Source organism: Quercus suber, unplaced genomic scaffold (genome assembly GCF_002906115.3).
Source record: "Quercus suber isolate HL8 unplaced genomic scaffold, Cork oak 2.0 scaffold_850, whole genome shotgun sequence".
Lineage (NCBI taxonomy): Eukaryota > Viridiplantae > Streptophyta > Magnoliopsida > Fagales > Fagaceae > Quercus > Quercus suber.
Window position 1 is genome coordinate 56,093 of NW_027070280.1, and position 18,437 is coordinate 74,529.

Below are 18,437 nucleotides of genomic sequence, written 5' to 3' on the forward strand. Positions count from 1 at the left end.
TTTGATCGTTTTAGAGGTTTAGTGTTATTTTGGTTGTTTTAGAGGTTTTAGGGTATTTTTGGTAATTTCAGAGGTTTTGGGTTATTTTTGGTTATTTTAGATGTTTTGGACATATATGGGTCATTTGGAAGGTTTAAGGGTACTTTCATCATTTTATAGGTTTGAGGGTTTTATTCATCTTATAGGTTTTGAGGGTTTTTTGGTCATTTTATAGGTTTAGAGGTATTTCGGTCACTTTTTAGGTTTAGATAGTATTTTGGTAATTTTTAGGTTTCGAGAATATTTTGGTCATTTTTTAGTTTCAGGGGTATTTTGATCATTTTTTTAGGTTTATGGGGTATTTTGGTCAATTTTAGGTTTTAGGGGTTTTTTAAATCATATTTCATCTTTTTTTAGGTTTATGGGGTATTTTAGTAATTTTAAAGGCTTTTAAGAGTATTTTGGTCATTTTTCATATTTTAGGGGCATTTTAGTAATTTTGATTATTGGGTAATATGGTGAGTTGGGGTTTACCCATAATAATTGGATTGGGTCGAGTTTGGATTAGAAGTAATTAGTTAATGGGTAATAACTAATAAATGGGTAAATGTGTTTTATGTACCCAACCTAATTATGCTCACCCCAAACTCACTCATTTGATGCCCTTATGTAGAATAGGCATTGTGCTTTGTAATGTCCTTGGATTGAATTCCTAATTAATGTCTTAATTCGCTATTGACTTTGTGGGAGATATTTGTATGTGGTTGTTGTTGTTGTTGTTGTTGTTGTGTATGTGTATTAATAGGTAAAAACTTAGAGAAAATTCAATTAGAATTTAAAATTAGAGTCCAATTTTGCATCATGTGTCTAAATTTATATGGGAATCACACCATAATTATCTACTTAAATTTGTGCCATGTGTCTACTTAAATTTTTTAATCTTTGTGCCAAGTGAGTTAATAAGGGCAAAATACTAAGAATCTAATATTAATAAACTATAAAATATATAATAATAATATAATAATAATAATAATAATAATAATAAACCAATCACATATACTCAATAAAAATCACTACACAACAAAGATCATCACATGTTCTATCTTATTAAAAACTAGAAAAAAATTATCATAATTAGTATTAAATTTAGTTAAGCATTTTAATATGTGACTAGTTACATTTACTTAAAAAAATGATTAATTGTTTATATTTTTGTGATAAAAATTGTGTTTATTTTATTTTTTATTTTTTGGAAACTGAAATAGGATTCATTTATTCATTAAAAAACTAGAATCCAAATACAAAGCCATAAGGGCCAGTGGTGGTGACTCTTCCATCCATACAATGTCATTATCTATTGACTAGCATAACAAGCTAAAGAGTGGGCAACTGCGTTGACACTACGACGAACACAACTAATAGCTACACTCCAAAGACCTATTGCAATGCAGCAAATGTCCTCATAAACTAGTCCCAGCCAAGACAGATTTAAAATTAAAATTTTGTTTAATTTTAAATATATCTATAGGTATAAATGTTTTATATGCTATTTTTTTATAAATAATTTGACTAATTATTTATAATTTTGTAATAAAAATTATGTTTAATTTTAAATGAATTCATGTGTTTGCATGGATTACATGTTTGTTTTGTGTTAATAAGGGGTGCATATGATTCAAGGAAAAAAGAAAAAAAGAAAAAAAAAAAGTATGGTAGACTTTAGCTATCGGACCTAATAATCTATCAAATCTGATGGAGGATTTGTGGCAATGCTGGATAAGAACAATAATATGTTCAACTTACTCTAACTTAGATATAGTATTATAGGTATAATATGTAAACTTAATTCTTTATGTTGTTAAAGCATTCAACAAAAACTTTTAACTTCAGTATGTAGAACTTACTCTAGATTTCACACCGATATAAAACACAATAAAATGACCATAATAAAATAGTCATGAGACTTACCTAGATCCATTGATGCAATTCTCTTGAGATCCAGTAAATAATAATAATTCCCTATAGGATAGGTTTATCTCTCTTCACCTTGTATACACTCAGTTTAGTCAGATTCAGTCTATGATGAGAAAAAAACTGAATACCTTAATGGTAGAGAGAGTACCAATTTTCTAGTTTACTTTAATCTCCACTTCACCATCAAAGTTTGAGTCACGTTTAGGAAAACATTTCTCTAATTAACCAATCAGATAAGATACTAATCCTATAAATATAATAAACAAAAAAAAGATAAGACACTAACGAATATGCGTTTATATCCCCATTAAACCTCTAACTTATCACACGTGCCTTATCATGTGGACCACTAAATTAAATTAATAAATTAATTTAGTCTTACATAGTATATTAATGTTTTGCATTAATAAATCAAAAAAAATTCCAACTATTGTTAGTTTTTCCATTCAATTTTTGAGAGGGGCATGAGATCCATGTTTTTTTTTTTGGGACAGGAAGGTAGCACTGTGATTGTTAAGCAATATTGGTGAGGTAGTATTAAAAGCCATTCCAAATAGTTTGCTACATTCAGAACGAATGATATGGCATACACATTTCAATAGAATTCAAATAGCTTTGATTAGTATTAAATATACGGAATGGGTGCCACATGCTAGCAAAGGGATCCAGATTAGATCTAGTGCTTCCAGTACACTAGACCCGGTTGAATGGTGACACGTGTCCAAAAATGGACACGTGTCACAATCCTAACAAGTCCAGTGCCACTGGACATTGAACCCAAACCTCCCCCCTAGCCAAGTGGTAAGTAATTTTAATAATCAAGATGATGACCCATTGGGCTAGCCTGGTGATGGAAATATCTTGGACCTAAATGTGTTTCAATCTAACCTTTCTTGAGGCCAATGCCCCCGTCAATAGGCTCGAGTAAAACTATAAAACTAAGGGTGGGCTATGCATTAGCCCTAAATGTTTTGCAAGCCCAAGTCTTTTTTTTTTTTTTTGGTTGCTCTATGATATAATTTTACTCTAACATAATTTAAGTGTATATATGTGTGAAGAAGCTCTCTTATAGAAACTTGAACCCTGACCCTTGCCCCCACACCTTGCAATCTTGAGCCATTTTGAAAGTGGGGGAGACTAGGAGAGTTCTAATGCTATCTCAACTCAGACCCTTTTGTTCTAGGCAAGTGGGCCAACAATTTTCAAGTAATTTTAATTTCATGATTCTCGATGGGTATTGGGTGTTTGACTTGGTTTCAAAGAGAGATGGGCAACCATCGATGACGACAATTGTGTGGTTGACCTTCCTATGCTAGCTAATCTATTATTCCCCTTTTGTTAACCTTACTCTCATCGAGATATGGGAGTTGTGTCTTGGTAATGGTGGAGGTATTTTCGTCCCATTCAATGTTGATTTTGGAGAGAGAGAGAGAGAGAGAGAGAGAGAGCAAATCAACCAAAACATTGAACATCAAATGACCTCCAATTATTAGTACATTAAAATACTCTATTCATGCATTTCATATGTTATTGTCAATGTCGAGGCTATAACCAAACTCATTCTTCTTGTGGAGGAGCAACATACATTATAGGTTATACTTTCACTTTGGTCCATGGTTGTCAAGAGCACAATCTAAGATAGTAGCATTGTAAAATCCTACAATCCTATTGTATAGAATTTGATTTGGATTGTATTGGGATCATTTGTAAAGAAAAATCAGAATAGGATCGTGAGTCAGATCACAGGATCATACAAAATTGCAGTCCCACAATGATTTTACACAATTTTACCACATCTACTTTAATTATGCTTATTTTTGTTATTAGTCCTTTAATATAAGCCCAAAATAAAAGGAATTTTTTGTCTCGTACAAAAGCAAGCATTGTTCATTAAAAAATAATAATAATAAATATAAATAAATAAAATCAAGTACCAATTGTCCCAAAGCCCATAAAATGAATTTAAATGCTTTAAAAGAAAACCCCATTTTTGTCAATTCTCAATCTATTTTTGCTAAGTTGGAGCACTAAACAATTTTCATTTAAGGCATGTGTTGTGTCGAAAACCATATCTATTATGTAAGTGTGTGTGTGTGTGTGTGTATATATATATATATATATTTTTTTTTTTTGAGAAGGAAGACGTTAAACTTTATTAAGAAAACCCAGCAATATCAGCTATGATAAGAGAAACAAGGGGTGGTGGAACAGTCTCCATCCACACCGAAAAATCAGAAATACAAATCGAATGTCTTGCTAAATTATGCGCTACCTTATTACCCTCTCTTTGTATGAGAGTAAAGTAATTGATTAAACAAAGTAGCATTGAATCTGATGTCCTCCATTAATATCTCAACTTGTGTCATAACATTCCTTAATAGCCCTGTACCCTGTTTTTCTTACACTCATGTTTTTCATGCTATGTAAAGATTCAAATGCCACAAGAATATTATCAAAAATCAACCTATTCTTAGCAAAAGCTGATTGGTGAGTGATGATGGTGGGTAAAATATGTTTAAGTCTATTTGTTAGAACTTTAGAGAAAATTTTGTAGAGGACATTGCACAAACTAATGGGACAATATTGAGTGACAAATTCAGGGTTTTTTATTTTAGGGATAAGTGTAATGAAGGTGTGATTTATTGGATAATGGATTGTACTTAAATTGAGCCAAGATAGGACTGAATTTGTTATATCATTATCAACCATCCCCCCCCCCCCCCCCCCAATGTGTCTTACTTCTATTTACTTTTCACATATGCTGCAACTTGATCTTGCAGTCTGTATATACTGCTACTCATGATCTGTTACATGTTACAGGTTGATGAAAAGGGCATGCGCTGGTTTTATACTGGTGACATTGGACAATTTCACCCTGATGGATGCCTTGAAATTATTGACAGGAAGAAGGATATTGTGAAACTTCAACATGGAGAATATGTCTCCCTTGGAAAGGTGCATTAAACATTTTGCCTTTTATTCTTGATAGACTAAGCCTTGGAGAAGAAGTTTTGCTTGGTGCTGATTGGATTTGTGGCTGCGTTATTGCAGGTTGAGGCAGCTCTCTCGACAAGTAATTATGTGGATAATATCATGTTACATGCAGATCCCTTCCATAGTTATTGTGTAGCACTAGTTGTTCCTTCACATCAAGTCCTAGAGAAGTGGGCACAACAAGCTGGCATCAACTACAGAGATTTTTCTGAGCTGTGTGACAAGGCTGAAACTGTCAGTGAGGTCCAGCAATCCCTTTCTAAGGTTTGTGTGTTTTTGTTTATCTCCTGAATCCAAAACTATGTTGACAAAGTATTTCTTACTTATCAAAAAAAAAAAAAAACTATGTTGACAAAGTAATATTTGTTATATCACTACTGCTGCCAGCGCTTAGAAGACAAATTTAGGAGATATGTAGGTTTCATTGTTGAGAGATACAAATACACTTGCATTTGGTGGTGGGGGAGGGGAAGTCAATCCTGTGAGCGTTAGGTAGTCTGGTTTGGAAGGTCTCTCAATTTTGTGCCATCACTGTGCATGTTGCCAATCTTCTTCCAAATTCATGCACTTACACAGAAAAAAAAAAAAGCCATTATGCACTCAAAGCGAGTGAGAGACTAACAAAGTCATACTAGTTCCTCGCATCATAATACCATTTGCGTTGTAAATTTCACTTTCACCGATTCTTTTGTTTCCTTTGAAACAAACCAATCCGCATACGTGAAAATAATACTATATTCCACCATCTTCATAAATTTTCTTGCATTCATCCCTGTTATTAGTATGTCATAATATGCACAAAGTGGCGATGAACTTTTTCTTTGATTTTTTAAATGTCTGCAGGCTGCAAAAACAGCAAAATTGGATAAGTTTGAAACTCCTGCAAAGATTAAGTTGCTGCCTGAAGCATGGACCCCCGAGTCCGGATTAGTCACGGCTGCTCTCAAGATAAAGAGAGAACAACTGAAGGCTAAGTTTAAAGATGAGCTTCAAAAATTATATGGGTGAAATATGTATATAAAGAGAGAACAACTGAAGGCCAAGTTTAAAGATGAGCTTCAAAAATTTTATGGGTGAAATATGTATTTGGTGTATGTATTTTCCTCTGTTGTGCATTTCTGCTATATTTTCAAGACACGCAAGTAATGTTTTTCTCAATTTTCAAAATTTTCCAGTAAAGAATATATTCTGACAGCATGATACTAATGTTCATAAGTAAAATTTCATTTCATGCTGCTTGCCATAATTACATTATTTGTGGCATTTGGGCAAAAGGCAGAGACCGTATTGATATTTAAATTACGGGGAGAAAAAAGTAGACCATATTGCTCTGTCAAAATCAAACTATTGCCCGAAAAAATCTAGTGACATTTGTTGGCTGGGGGTTTATAATATGATGTTTATGGATTATTAGAGATGTAGAAGCATAAAGTTTAGCCCAGAAAATTTGTGAGTTCTGCTAAAACAAAACTGAAACGTGAGTAAATTTTGTTCAATTGGTATTGTTGTGCTACGTAGTCCCAGGACTTTAGGTAGAAATAAATTTTAGGGGTGACAAAATCAACCTAGATCCATTTGTGCACCTAAATCCAGATCCAATCCTCTCATCAAAAATAAAAAATAAAAATTCAAACTCACTCCATTATTAATTGGATTAAATGGGTATTAACTCAATTAAAAATCTAACTCACTCAATTATTAATTGGGTTAAATGGGTTAATACCCAATTAAATCTAATTAACATTAATGTTTATTGGGTTTTAACTGGGTATCAAATTAGACCCAATTATGATTTAAATATCATTTTTATAGTTCATACAATTCTAAAATACTCTAAAACTATAGAAAATTAACAAAATACCCCCTAAACCTAAAAATGACCAAAATATCCCCTAAATCTAAAAATTAGCAAAATATCCCTAAAACCTTTAAAAAAAAATCAAAATCAAAATACCCCTAAACCCAAAAATTTCCAAAATACCCCAAAACCTAAAAAATGACCAAAATATTCCTAAAACCTAGAAAGTGACCAAAATATCCCTAAACCTATAAAGTAACCAAAATACCTTCAAAACCTAAAAATTGCTAAAATACCCCTCCCTCTAAATCTAAAAGATGACCGAAATACCCTTGAAATCGAAAATACCACCTAAATCAAAATAATGATTTAAATACCTCCAAAACCTAAAAATGACCAAAATAACCCCAAAACCTAAAAAATTGACCAAAACACTGCCTAAACTTAAAAATTGACCAAAATACTCTCGAAACCTAGAAATTACCAAAGTACCCGCTAAACCAAAAAAATGAAATACCCCATAAACCTAAAAATTGACCAAATTACCCCCTAAACTTAAAAATAAAAATTGACTAAAATATCCCCTAAACTTAAAATGATTGCAATACCCTCAAAAAAAAAAAAAAATTTCCCAAAACCTAAAAAATGACCAAAATAATCCCTAAACCTAAAAAATGACCAAAATATCACCGAAATCTATAAAATGACCAAAATACCCCGAAACCTATAAAATGACAAAAATGCCCCTTAAACCTATAAGACGATTAAAAATACACCCTAAACCTAAAGAATGACCAAAATACCCCCTAAACATAAAAAATGACCAAAATACCTCCTGAACCTAAAAACTGACTAAATATCCCTGAAACCTAAAAAATTATTGAAATATTCCCAAAACCTAAAAAATGACTTAAAGATCTCCAAAACCTAGGAAAATTACCGAAATAGCCCTAAAATCTAAAAATTAACAAAACACCCCTCAAACCTAAAAAATTAGTGACATTCCCTCGAAACCTACAAAATGATTGAATTACTCTTAGAACCTTTAATTTGATGAAAATACCATCCAAACATCTAGAATACCCTAAACCTTTATTTTGGTAATTTTAGAGGCTTCGGGTGTATTTTGTTTATCTTATAGGATTAGTGGCATTTTGGTCATTTTAGACATTTTGAGGGTTATTTTGATCGTTTTAGAGGTTTAGAGTTATTTTTGTTGTTTTAGAGGTTTCAGGGTATTTTTGGTAATTTTAGAGGTTTTGGGTTATTTTTGGTTATTTTAGAGGTTTTGGGCATATATGGGTCATTTGGAAGGTTTAAGGGTGATGAGTTCTTAGAAATCAGTGGGCTGAAAGGTCTTCGGATGTTGATGATCTTAAAGAGTGAGTCCTGAAAAACCAAAGAAGATCAGAGAAGACCGGTGGAGGCCGGTCTTGAATCCTCCGATGGTAAAGTTAGTGGATTGAAGTAGAAAAGAAAGCACTTCAAAGACTTCACCAATTTTTCTCTAAAATAAAAAAAGTGTCCATACCTCTGCGCAGAAGGGTCTTTATATAGTGTTAACTTGACAGTTATTTCTCTTATCGTTGTAGAGTTTGGAGGATTCAGAGGGTAACTTCCATAACTGTCATTTGAGTTACCTCATCGGGACTTGTGTTCTGATTCAAACAACATGACTCTTGGCTTTTGGAAGAGTGTCATGACTCTTGGTGAACCTCACTCGTCCATCACTAAGGACGGACGAAGTTCACTGTCGTCCATTACTAAGGACTAACGAGGTTCACTGCTAGTACATCCTTCATTGGACGAGTGAATGAAGGACGAGTGTAAGAGGACGGTAAGAGAGGGATGAGCGTATCAGCCCTTCATTCTCCACTTTGTACGTTGTTATGGATGGCCACATGGACGAGTAATCAGCTTGGCGTTTTTCTTGCACCATTAGTTGCCCCCTCGTCCATGTGTCGTCCAAGAAAATATAGTAATTTACTTCTCTGGATGGACGAGTTTCTTTCAACAATCAGAGATGCCACGTGTTACAATCTAATTGATGGTTCATTTCGTCGATTCATTTTTTTGAGACGAAGACTACGTGTCATCATCTGGTTGGTTGTCGTTTCATGTGCTTAGGTCAGCCATCTATAGTGGAATGCCCCCATTACCCTCCTCACTTCTGAGATTTTCCTTCCTTGACATTCATCATCTAGAGCCTCGCCTAAGAGTTTCCTCACGTCCATAGTTTCAGTTCGTCCTAGAGCCAGGTACTCCCTCTCTCCTCGTCTTTTTGGTTTTCAAAATTTTCTTTTCAAAAAATGTCAGAAATCACCATTTCCTCGTTTAGCGATAGTACAGAAAAAGCTATAGACGAGTATTACGACGAGAGTAGTGATAACTCTAGTGATACCAGTAGTACTAGTGGAGGAAACACCACTAATGAGGAGTATATCTTAGGGGTCCCTAGGCTTCCTTTAGAAGAAGTACAGAAACAACTTAGAAAAACTTTAGGGTCCTAGGTAGGTACCTCGTCTTCCATCCCTCCGTCCAGTCCTTTGGACGAGACGGAGGTAACTGTATATAGTTGTGCTGTAGATATTCCTTCTAAGATGGACGAGGAGAGATTAAATAACCTTAGGGAGTGGTACCAAATCCTAGACGAGTTTAATCCTAGATTACCCGTTGGTGGAGAGTGGTGTTGTAACCCCCATTTTGGATAGGTGTATATGAGGCCTACCTTCTTGGAGGTCTTAGGCTTCCTTTAAATTCTTTTACCAGAGAGCTGTTAGTTAGGTTAGGTTTAGGAGTGTGTCAATTCAACCCAAATGCATAGAGATTAATTATCTCTATGCAAGTTTTGTGGAGGGAAGTGTTTGGAGGGGACCGTCCTATTACTGTGGACGAGTTCCTCTACTGCTATAAACCCTCAGAAATTCATCAATCTCCTGGCTTTTATCAATTCACAACCAGAAGTAAAGATTGTAGATTGGTGAAATCATTGGCCTTGTTTGACAGAAAATGGAATACGGAGTTTTTCTTCGTCTCTGGATTCTGGGCTGGAAATCCTGTAGACGTTGGACGGGATACCTTTGGTCGTTTTACTGGGGACCTAGGGAACCTTCGTCCTGAGGGTAAGTCCCTTAGCTTTCCCCATCTTCTCTCTCTTTTTCCTTTTATTTATTATTATCTCATTTAACTCCAATTTATTTCATTACAACCGTTGGATGACCCACTTTGAGCAAGTTGCACCGTGATCGCGTCCACAGGTCTCGTCTACACACAGATAGGGATTTCCATTCCTTGGTCAATCTCAGACGACTAGCCAAGTGGGGGTTAGGTCCTCATCCGTCTGACATTGCACTTGCACACGAGATTACAGTAAGAAAAAGTAAGTATTAGATTTCTGCATTCCTTGTATCTTTTATTTTCATTTTCCTAAGTGAATTCTCTTTGTCTCTTTATAGGAATGGCAACCATGAGAGGCAATAAGGGAGAGGAGGTAAGTGCTGAGGGGACCCGTCCTGAGCTTGATCGCCAAGCTTGTCCTATAGCTGGAGATAAGAGGAAGACCATATCCAAACACTTGGATTTGGAAAACCTCCCTAGCAGACGTGGTAAAAAGGTCAAGCATGGCTCGTCTCAAATAGTTAAGCCTACTCCGTCGTCCCATCAGCCAGCCAAAGTCTATGATATCGACTCGTCCACTCCTGTTGAGTCCACCCCGTCCAAGACTCCACCGTCCAGAACTGCGCCCACCTCGTCTCAACCGTCCCAAAGGGCCCCTTCAAAATTATTGAAAACGAGGATCTGGCCTGGGAACGCTTCAAGAACGCTGTTTTGGACGAGGATATAAACGTCTGCTACGACATGTCCCTCAAGGACTTTGAACACTCAGGTGTCCATGACCTTTTCAAGGTAATATTTTTCTTCGTCTTGACCAAATGTACATTTTTCCTTCTTTTTTTTTTTTTTTTTTTTAACTTATATTTTTTTTTGGTTAACTTTTATAAGGCATGTCCAAGTTTATAACAGCGTCCAGACAGGCCACCGGGTTGGACAAGACGAGGATCTTGCTAGAGACGAGGATACAGGAGTTAAAGGAAGAAGCTAAACAATGGGCTGAGGTGGCCGCTAAGACGACGAACGAGGCGAGGGACTTGAAAGCTTTGGTTGAGGATTTGAAGGCTAGTGCTGCAGAAAAAGATGCTCGTCTTGAAGACTTGTAGAAAAAAAGCGACGAGAACAACATTCTCCTCTCCAAAGCCAAGGAAGATGCAGTGGCTGAATTCAAAGCATCTAAACAATATACTGATGCTATGGATACCAACTATGCAGCAGGGTTTGAAGACTTTAGGATGGACACTGTTGAGAAGTTTCCTGATATGGACTTTACCTCCATCGTGCTCAATTTGAATGCTGCCACCACTAGCTCTCTCCTTGGTCTCGACTCTGAGGATGCCAACATAGAGGACGATGCCATGACCCAACCTCAGGACGACCCCAACTTAGATGCCTCAGCTTAAAAAATACCCTGATGACTTAGGTTTTTTTTTTTTTTATATATGTAATTTGAGTACATTTAGCTTGTCCATGTTTAAGGATGAATTTTGATAAAACAGTTTAGTAAGGGTGTTTAGGACGTTTCTCGTCCGCCCTTGAAACAATCAAATAAATATTGTTTGTCTTATATATGCATGGACAAGAGTGTTTATTTTATATACTAGATTTCCTGTTTTGCTCGTCTACATTTCATATACATACTTAAACCATTTTTATTGGAATTCCACTTGAGTGTGATTTGTCCATGTGAAATGGTAAGCAAAAGCATCACTTGAAATGGCTAAGTAAAAGCATTACTCGTCCTTAGACTTGTCTGTGTTCTTTTCTTGTCCTTAGACTTGTCTTTGCGTTTTGCTCGTCTGTGGACAGTCTTTTAGTAGGTGACTTAAACAAGTTCAAAACGCCCATGCTTTTCCTCGTCCATGGTATGGTTAGGTATTATGTTTTACCTTGCCCCATTTTATGGACGAGCATGCCTTGGTTTCGCTTGTAATGTGATCTTAGGCACGAGCTTTATCTCGTCCTTTGCTTTGGACGAGCATGTCTCGATTTCACTTACTAGGAAATCTTGAGATTACATCTCCGCGTCCAGAGAATTTTCTCGTGTTGAGCTTTTTAGCTTTTTTCAAGTCAATATGAACAAAAAACGGTACTGAAATCATGGATTCACACAATATTATGTACATTCCACAAATACTGTTCACAACACAGATATTGTTCATAGACGAGGCATGTCTTAAGAAACTAATGCCTGCCTTTAAAGAAAAACAAACACAAGCCAAACCATAATTTTGTCCTTAACATAATAATAAGACAAATATAAATAAACAAGTCTTATATGTAGATAGACAGCCTCCAGACTCGTCCAAAGTTATGTTCATCTAAGCTGGCATTTTACTGGTATTATCTCCTCAGGTGCTCCACATTCCAAGGATGTTCCAACTTCCTCCCATCTAAGGCCTCCAAGTAATAGGATCCTTTTCTCTTGCAGTTGACAACTCTGTAGGGGCCTTCCCAATTAGGTCCCAGTTTTCCATGAGCTGGGTTCTTTGTGGCTAAGGAGACCCTTTTCAGGACGAGGTTGCCTATGTCAAACCGCCTTGGCTTTACCGTCGCATCATATTGCCTAGCCATAAGGTTTTTGTATCTTGCCATCCTTTGTTCAGCATCCATCCTCGCCTCGTCTATTAGATCGAGATTCAAACGGAGTTGCTCCTCATTATCTTTGTCCTGATAGGCTGCCACTCTATGATTGGCCATGTGCACTTCTGCAGGTATGACTGCGTCAGTCCCATAGGCTAGCTTGAAAGGAGTTTCTCCTATAGGAGTTCTCACTGTCGTCCTATATGCCCACAGAACATCTAGTACTTCATCTGGCCATACTCCCTTTGCTTCCTCAAGCCGAGTCTTGATTATTTTAACAAGGATCGGTTTGCAACTTCAGCTTGTCCATTTGCTTATGGGTGGGCAGGTGAGGAGTGGTGATTCTGAATCCCAAAGTGCGTGCAAAAATCTCTGAAAAGTGCGTTGTCAAATTGTCGTCCGTTATCAGATACCAACACCCTGGGCACGCCAAACCTGCACACAATGTTCTTCCACACAAAGTTCTTGACATTTTGTTGTGTGATATTAGCTAAAGGTTCTGCTTCCACCCACTTGGTGAAATAGTCGATAACAACCACAAGAAACTTCATTTACCTTACACCTATTGGGAAAGGACCCAAGATGTCTAGTCCCCATTGCGCGAAGGGCCATGGGGCCATCATTGGGGTTAGGTATTCTGATGGCTGTCTGGGGACGTTACTAAACCATTGACATTGATCGCAGATCTTGACATAGGCCTTAGCATCAGCTTGCATGTTTGGCCAGTAATATCCTGCACGGACGACTTTGTGGACGAGTGATCTGGCCTTTGAGTGATTGACACATGCTCCCTCATGAATTTCCCTGAGTATATAGTTCGCTTCGTCCGGAGCCAGACACCGGTGGGAAAAGCCTCTTTTGTATAGAACCTCATCCATAAGAATGTACCTGGCTGACCTTACCCTCAGCTTTCTTGCTTCGTCCTTTTCTTCTGGAAGTCGCCCCTCTTTCAAGTACGATACAATGGGAGCCATCCAATTTCCTTCGCTCTGCACCTGTTGCACTTCTGGGATGTCTATACTCGGCATGTACTGAATCTCATCAAACTTGTCGACGGGTTCACTCGCCGAAGCTTCTTTTGCTAATGTATCTGCTTCCATGTTCTCCTCCCTTGGGATTTGAACGAAGTTAGTTTCCTCAAATTTTTTCGTAAGTCGCATAACCCTGCTAAGATACTTCCTCATTCGTTCTTCCTTAGCCTCGTACACCCCATTCACTTGGCCCATGATTAGCTGAGAATCTCCCAAGACGAGTATTGACTTAGCTTCCACGGACTTGGCCAATTTTAGCCCTTTGAGAAGAGCTTCATACTCAACTTCATTATTGGTTGCTTGGTACTATAGGCGAACTTTGTATTTCAGCTTATCACATTCTGGAGATTGCAAAACCACACCTATTCCTCCGGCGTGCTGCGTAAACGATCCATCTACATGGACGATCCATTTCTGGTTGCCTTCCATTTTACTTACATCATTATGACTTGGGGTGAACTCTGCAATGAAGTCTGCCAGTGCTTGAACTTTTATAGAATGTCTGGGTTGGTACCTTATGTCGAATTCATTAAGCTCGACAACCCATTGAATCAATCGTCCTGCAGCCTCCAATCTGTTCATTGCTTTTTTGAGTGGGTGGTCCGTCATGACATTGATGATATGAGCCTGGAAGTAATGCCTTAGTTTTCTTGAGGCCGTTATTAATGCGAAAGCCAACTTCTCCATTAGAGGATATCGTTCTTCCGCTCCCCTCAGTGCTCTGCTCGTATAGTACACTGGCTTTTGTACTTTCCCTTCCTCTCTTATCAATGTCGAACTTACGGCATGCGGGGTTACTGCCAAGTATAAAAACAGCTCTTCTCCTACCACGGACGAACTCAGCAACGGAGCCATAACGAGGTACATTTTCAAGTCTTCGAAAGCTCTCTGGCACTCGTCCGTCCACTCAAATGCTTCCTTTAGAACCTTGAAAAATAGTAAGCACTTGTCAGTAGCTTTAGAAACAAACCTGTTAAGGGCAACAACTCGTCCGGTAAGAGACTGGACTTCTTTGATACTCTGAGGAGGCTTCATATCTAGAATTGCTTTTATTTTTTTCGGGTTCGCCTCAATCCCTCTGTGCGAAACCATGAAACCAAGAAATTTCCCCGATGAGACTCCGAAAGCACATTTGCTTGGGTTCAATTTCATGTGATACTGTCTTAGGGTGTCAAACATCTCCTGTAGCTCGTCTAGATGCCTTCCCTCATCCTGAGTTTTCACCAGCATGTCATCCACATAAACTTCAACATTCTGCCCGATCTGTGGATGAAACATATGGTTGACTAGTCGTTGGTATGTCGCTCCAACATTTTTCAATCCGAAGGGCATTACTTTATAATAGAATAGTCCCTGACTAGTGACGAAGGATGTCTTCTCTTGGTCGGCCTCATTCATCCTTATTTGGTTGTACCCTGAAAAAGCATCCATAAAGCTGAGTAATCTATGGCCTACAGTAGAGTCCACCAGTTGGTCAATGCGCGGCAATGGATAACTATCCTTGGGGCAGACTTTATTAAGATCAGTAAAATCCACACACATCCTTCATTTGCCATTTGCCTTTTTTACCATCACCACATTGGCCAACCAATCTGGATAGTATACTTCTCTTATGAATTTTGTCGTTATTAACTTCTGAACCTTGTCTCTAATTGCATCGTCTCTCTCCGGGGCAAACACCCTTTTCTTTTGTCGCACTGGCTTTGAGGAAGGACATACATTTAGACAGTGGGTGATGACGCTAGGATCTATACCCGGCATGTCCTCATGAGTCCAAGCAAATACATTAGTGTTTTTCCTCAAAAACTGGACGAGGTCCTCTTTAATTTTTTCTTCTAGATCTACCCCAATTCTGGTGCATCTCTCTGGGTTTGTCTCATTTAAAGAAACATCTTCTAACACTTCAGCAGGTTCTACTACAACTCTCTTTTCTTCAATACTCATGGCCTAGACTTGTTCGTCCATGGCCAACATTGCCAAGTAACACTCTCTCGCTGGTAGTTGGTCACCATGCACTTGTCCTATTCCTTGCTCTGTTGGAAACTTAACCGACAGGTGATAAGTGGATGTTACAGCTTTCCAACTATTCAAAGTTGGCCTTCCAATTATGGCATTGTAGGAGGATGAACAATCTACCACAAGGAAGTTTACCTCCTTGGTAACTTGCTGCGGGTATGCTCCCACTGTCACTGGCAATGAAATATTGCCCACAGGTTGTACCTTCATTCCACCAAAACCCACTAGGGGGGGAGCTCGCTTGTTAGAGCCAATCTCGTCCTAACCTCATCTGCTGAAAGGCTGGATAATACAAAATATCAGCCGAGCTTTCGTTATCTATCAACACCTTTCTAGTCTTGTAGTCAGTAATAAGGAGGGTGATGACAATAGCATCGTCATGAGGATGGTGAATTCTCTCTGCATCCTCGTCCGTGAAGGTGATCGCCTGCTCATCCGTAGTTCTCTCGCTCGGTAATCGTCTAGAGAGTTGAACGTTCTATACTGCTTTCAAGTATGCTTTCTTTGACTTGGACAACTGTCCTGTAGGGTTTCCCCCTAGGATTATCCTTATTTCTCCGAGCGGTGGAGGTGATGATTCCTCTACCTTCCCTTTCAATTTCTAGTCCTTGTGGTCTCATCCAAGGAAATTTCTCAACTTTCCTTGCCTGATAAGATTCTCAATCTGTTGCTTCAAATCAAAGCATTCGTCCATATCATGCCCATGATCCCTATGGAAGCGACAATACTTATTCCTATTGCGCTTGTTAAGATCTCCCTTCATCTTCTCTGGCCACTTCAAAGAAGGCTCGTCCTTGATTTGCATAAGGACTTGCTCAAGTGGCACGTTCAAGGGGGTGTACTGTTGATTTCGCGCTGAAGGACCTGCTTTCTTCTCTCGATCCCTCTTATCCTCTGTTCGTCCCTTCTTAGGACGAGGGCCTTGCTCCGACTGATGCATTGGGTTGGCTTTAACTTTCTCAACTCTCTTCCTCTTCTTGGCTATGATAGCATCCTCTGCATTCATAAAGTTCTGGGCTGAATGAACTAGTTCAGCCATGGTTTAAGGCGCTTGTTCATATAACTTATGGATGAACAAATCAGAATGAACTCCATTATAAAATGCTGCCAGAAGGAGCTTATCATCCACCTTGTCCATCGCCAAGGCATCCCTGTTGAACCGCGGGATGAAGGACCGCAAACTTTCATTCTCTCCTTGCTCTATGGTTAGCAAGCTAGACGAAGAACATTTATGCCTCTGCCCTCCAATGAAATTGTTAACAAACAACTTGCTTAACTCTTCGAAGGACGTTACTGTGTTAGAAGGTATTTTGCTGAACCACACTTGTGTAGGTCCTTTGAGGGTAGTAGGAAAAGCTCTGCACATTATTTCATCTGGAACTCCTTGAAGATGCATAGTAGTTTTGAAGGTGGCAATATGGTCAAAAGGATCTCCCGTCCCATCATACGAATCTAAAGGAGGCATCTTGAACTTAGGTGGCAAAGGATGAGCATTGATGGATGCCACAAAGGGGGAATCAGTCCTATGAACTAAGTCTTCCACAGGGTTTGTTTTCCTCATATTTTCCCTCATCTTGTCCGTAACCCTTCTCATTTGATCCATTTCCCTTTCCAAATGAGGTACCCTCCGTGAAGCGGTACCCCTTGACTGGTTTTCAGGTTCAATATTCCTTTCCTCTTCTTGACTTTGGGCCCATTTTTCGGTGTTCCATTCATGATGCTGCTTCCTTAACTCAAGTTGTTTGACTAACTCCTGGTTCTGACGAGTTAACTCCGCCATAGCAGCGGCCATGGATTGCATATGTTGGAATGAAGATGGTTGCATGGTGGGTGCTGATTGACGGTCGCGATAAGGGTTACTGGAAGCGTCCCTGCTTTGTTGAGGGTCTAGACTAGTAGCCCTAGATCTTGTCCGAACCATTTCAACCCCTTATTGGAGAAAGAAATTACAGAACTTAATAAACTAAGTTCAAAAGACATCAAATTTCTTACTTTCCCCACAGACGGCACCAACTGATGAGTCCTTAGAAATCAGTGGGCTGAAAGGTCTTCGGATGTTGATGATCTTGAAGAGTGAGTCCTGAAAAACCAAAGAAGATCAGAGAAGACCGGTGGAGGCCGGTCTTGAATCCTTCGATGGTAAAGTTAGTGGATTGAAGTAGAAAAGAAAGCACTTCAAAGACTTCACCAATTTTTCTCTAGAATCAAAAAAGTGTCCATACCTCTGCGTAGAAGGGTCTTTATATAGTGTTAGCTTGACAGTTATTTCTCCTATCGTCGTAGAGTTTGGAGGATTCAGAGGGTAACTTCCATAACTGTCATGGGAGTTACCTCATCGGGACTTGTGTTTTGATTCAAACAACATGACTCTTGGCTTTTGGAAGAGTGTCATGACTCTCGGTGAACCTCACGGTGAACCTCACTCGTCCATCACTAAGGACGGACGAGGTTCACTGTCGTCCATCACTTAGGACAGACGAGGTTCACTGCTAGTACGTCCTTCATTGGATGAGTGAATGAAGGACGAGTGTAAGAGGACGGTAAGAAAGGGACAAGCGTATCAGCCCTTCATTCTCCACTTTGTACGTTGTTATGGACGGCCATATGGACGAGTAATCAGCTTGGCGTTTTTCTTGCACCATCAAAGGGTACTTTCATCATTTTATAGGTTTGAGGGTTTTAGTCATCTTATAGGTTTCGAGGGTTTTTTGGTCATTTTATAGGTTTAGAGGTATTTCGGTCATTTTTTAGGTTTAGATGGTATTTTGGTAATTTTTTAGGTTTCGAGAATATTTTGGTCATTTTTTAGTTTCAGGGGTATTAATAGGTAAAAACTTAGAGAAAATTCAATTAGAATTTAAAATTAGAGTCCAATTTTGCATCACGTGTCTAAATTTATGTGGGAACCACACCATAATTATCCACTGAAGTTTGTGCCATGTGTCTACTTA

General features: G+C 38.3%; 1 protein-coding gene and 1 long non-coding RNA gene across 2 annotated transcripts; both read left to right on the forward strand.

Annotated features, from left to right (window-relative positions):
• Window positions 1-4,360: 4,360 nt before the first annotated feature.
• Window positions 4,361-6,144, forward strand: LOC136065109 (long chain acyl-CoA synthetase 8-like). The gene is made up of 4 exons (XM_065767810.1): window positions 4,361-4,440; window positions 4,734-4,908; window positions 5,005-5,211; window positions 5,791-6,144. The coding sequence occupies exons 1-4, from the start codon at window positions 4,361-4,363 to the stop codon at window positions 5,953-5,955; spliced, it is 627 nt and encodes a 208-aa protein (XP_065623882.1). The 3' UTR covers window positions 5,956-6,144.
• Window positions 6,145-9,757: 3,613 nt separating this feature from the next.
• On the forward strand, window positions 9,758-11,368 carry LOC136065110 (uncharacterized). The gene is made up of 3 exons (XR_010626757.1): window positions 9,758-10,124; window positions 10,201-10,651; window positions 10,748-11,368. It is a non-coding gene; the product is annotated as an uncharacterized LOC136065110 (long non-coding RNA).
• Window positions 11,369-18,437: the final 7,069 nt, after the last annotated feature.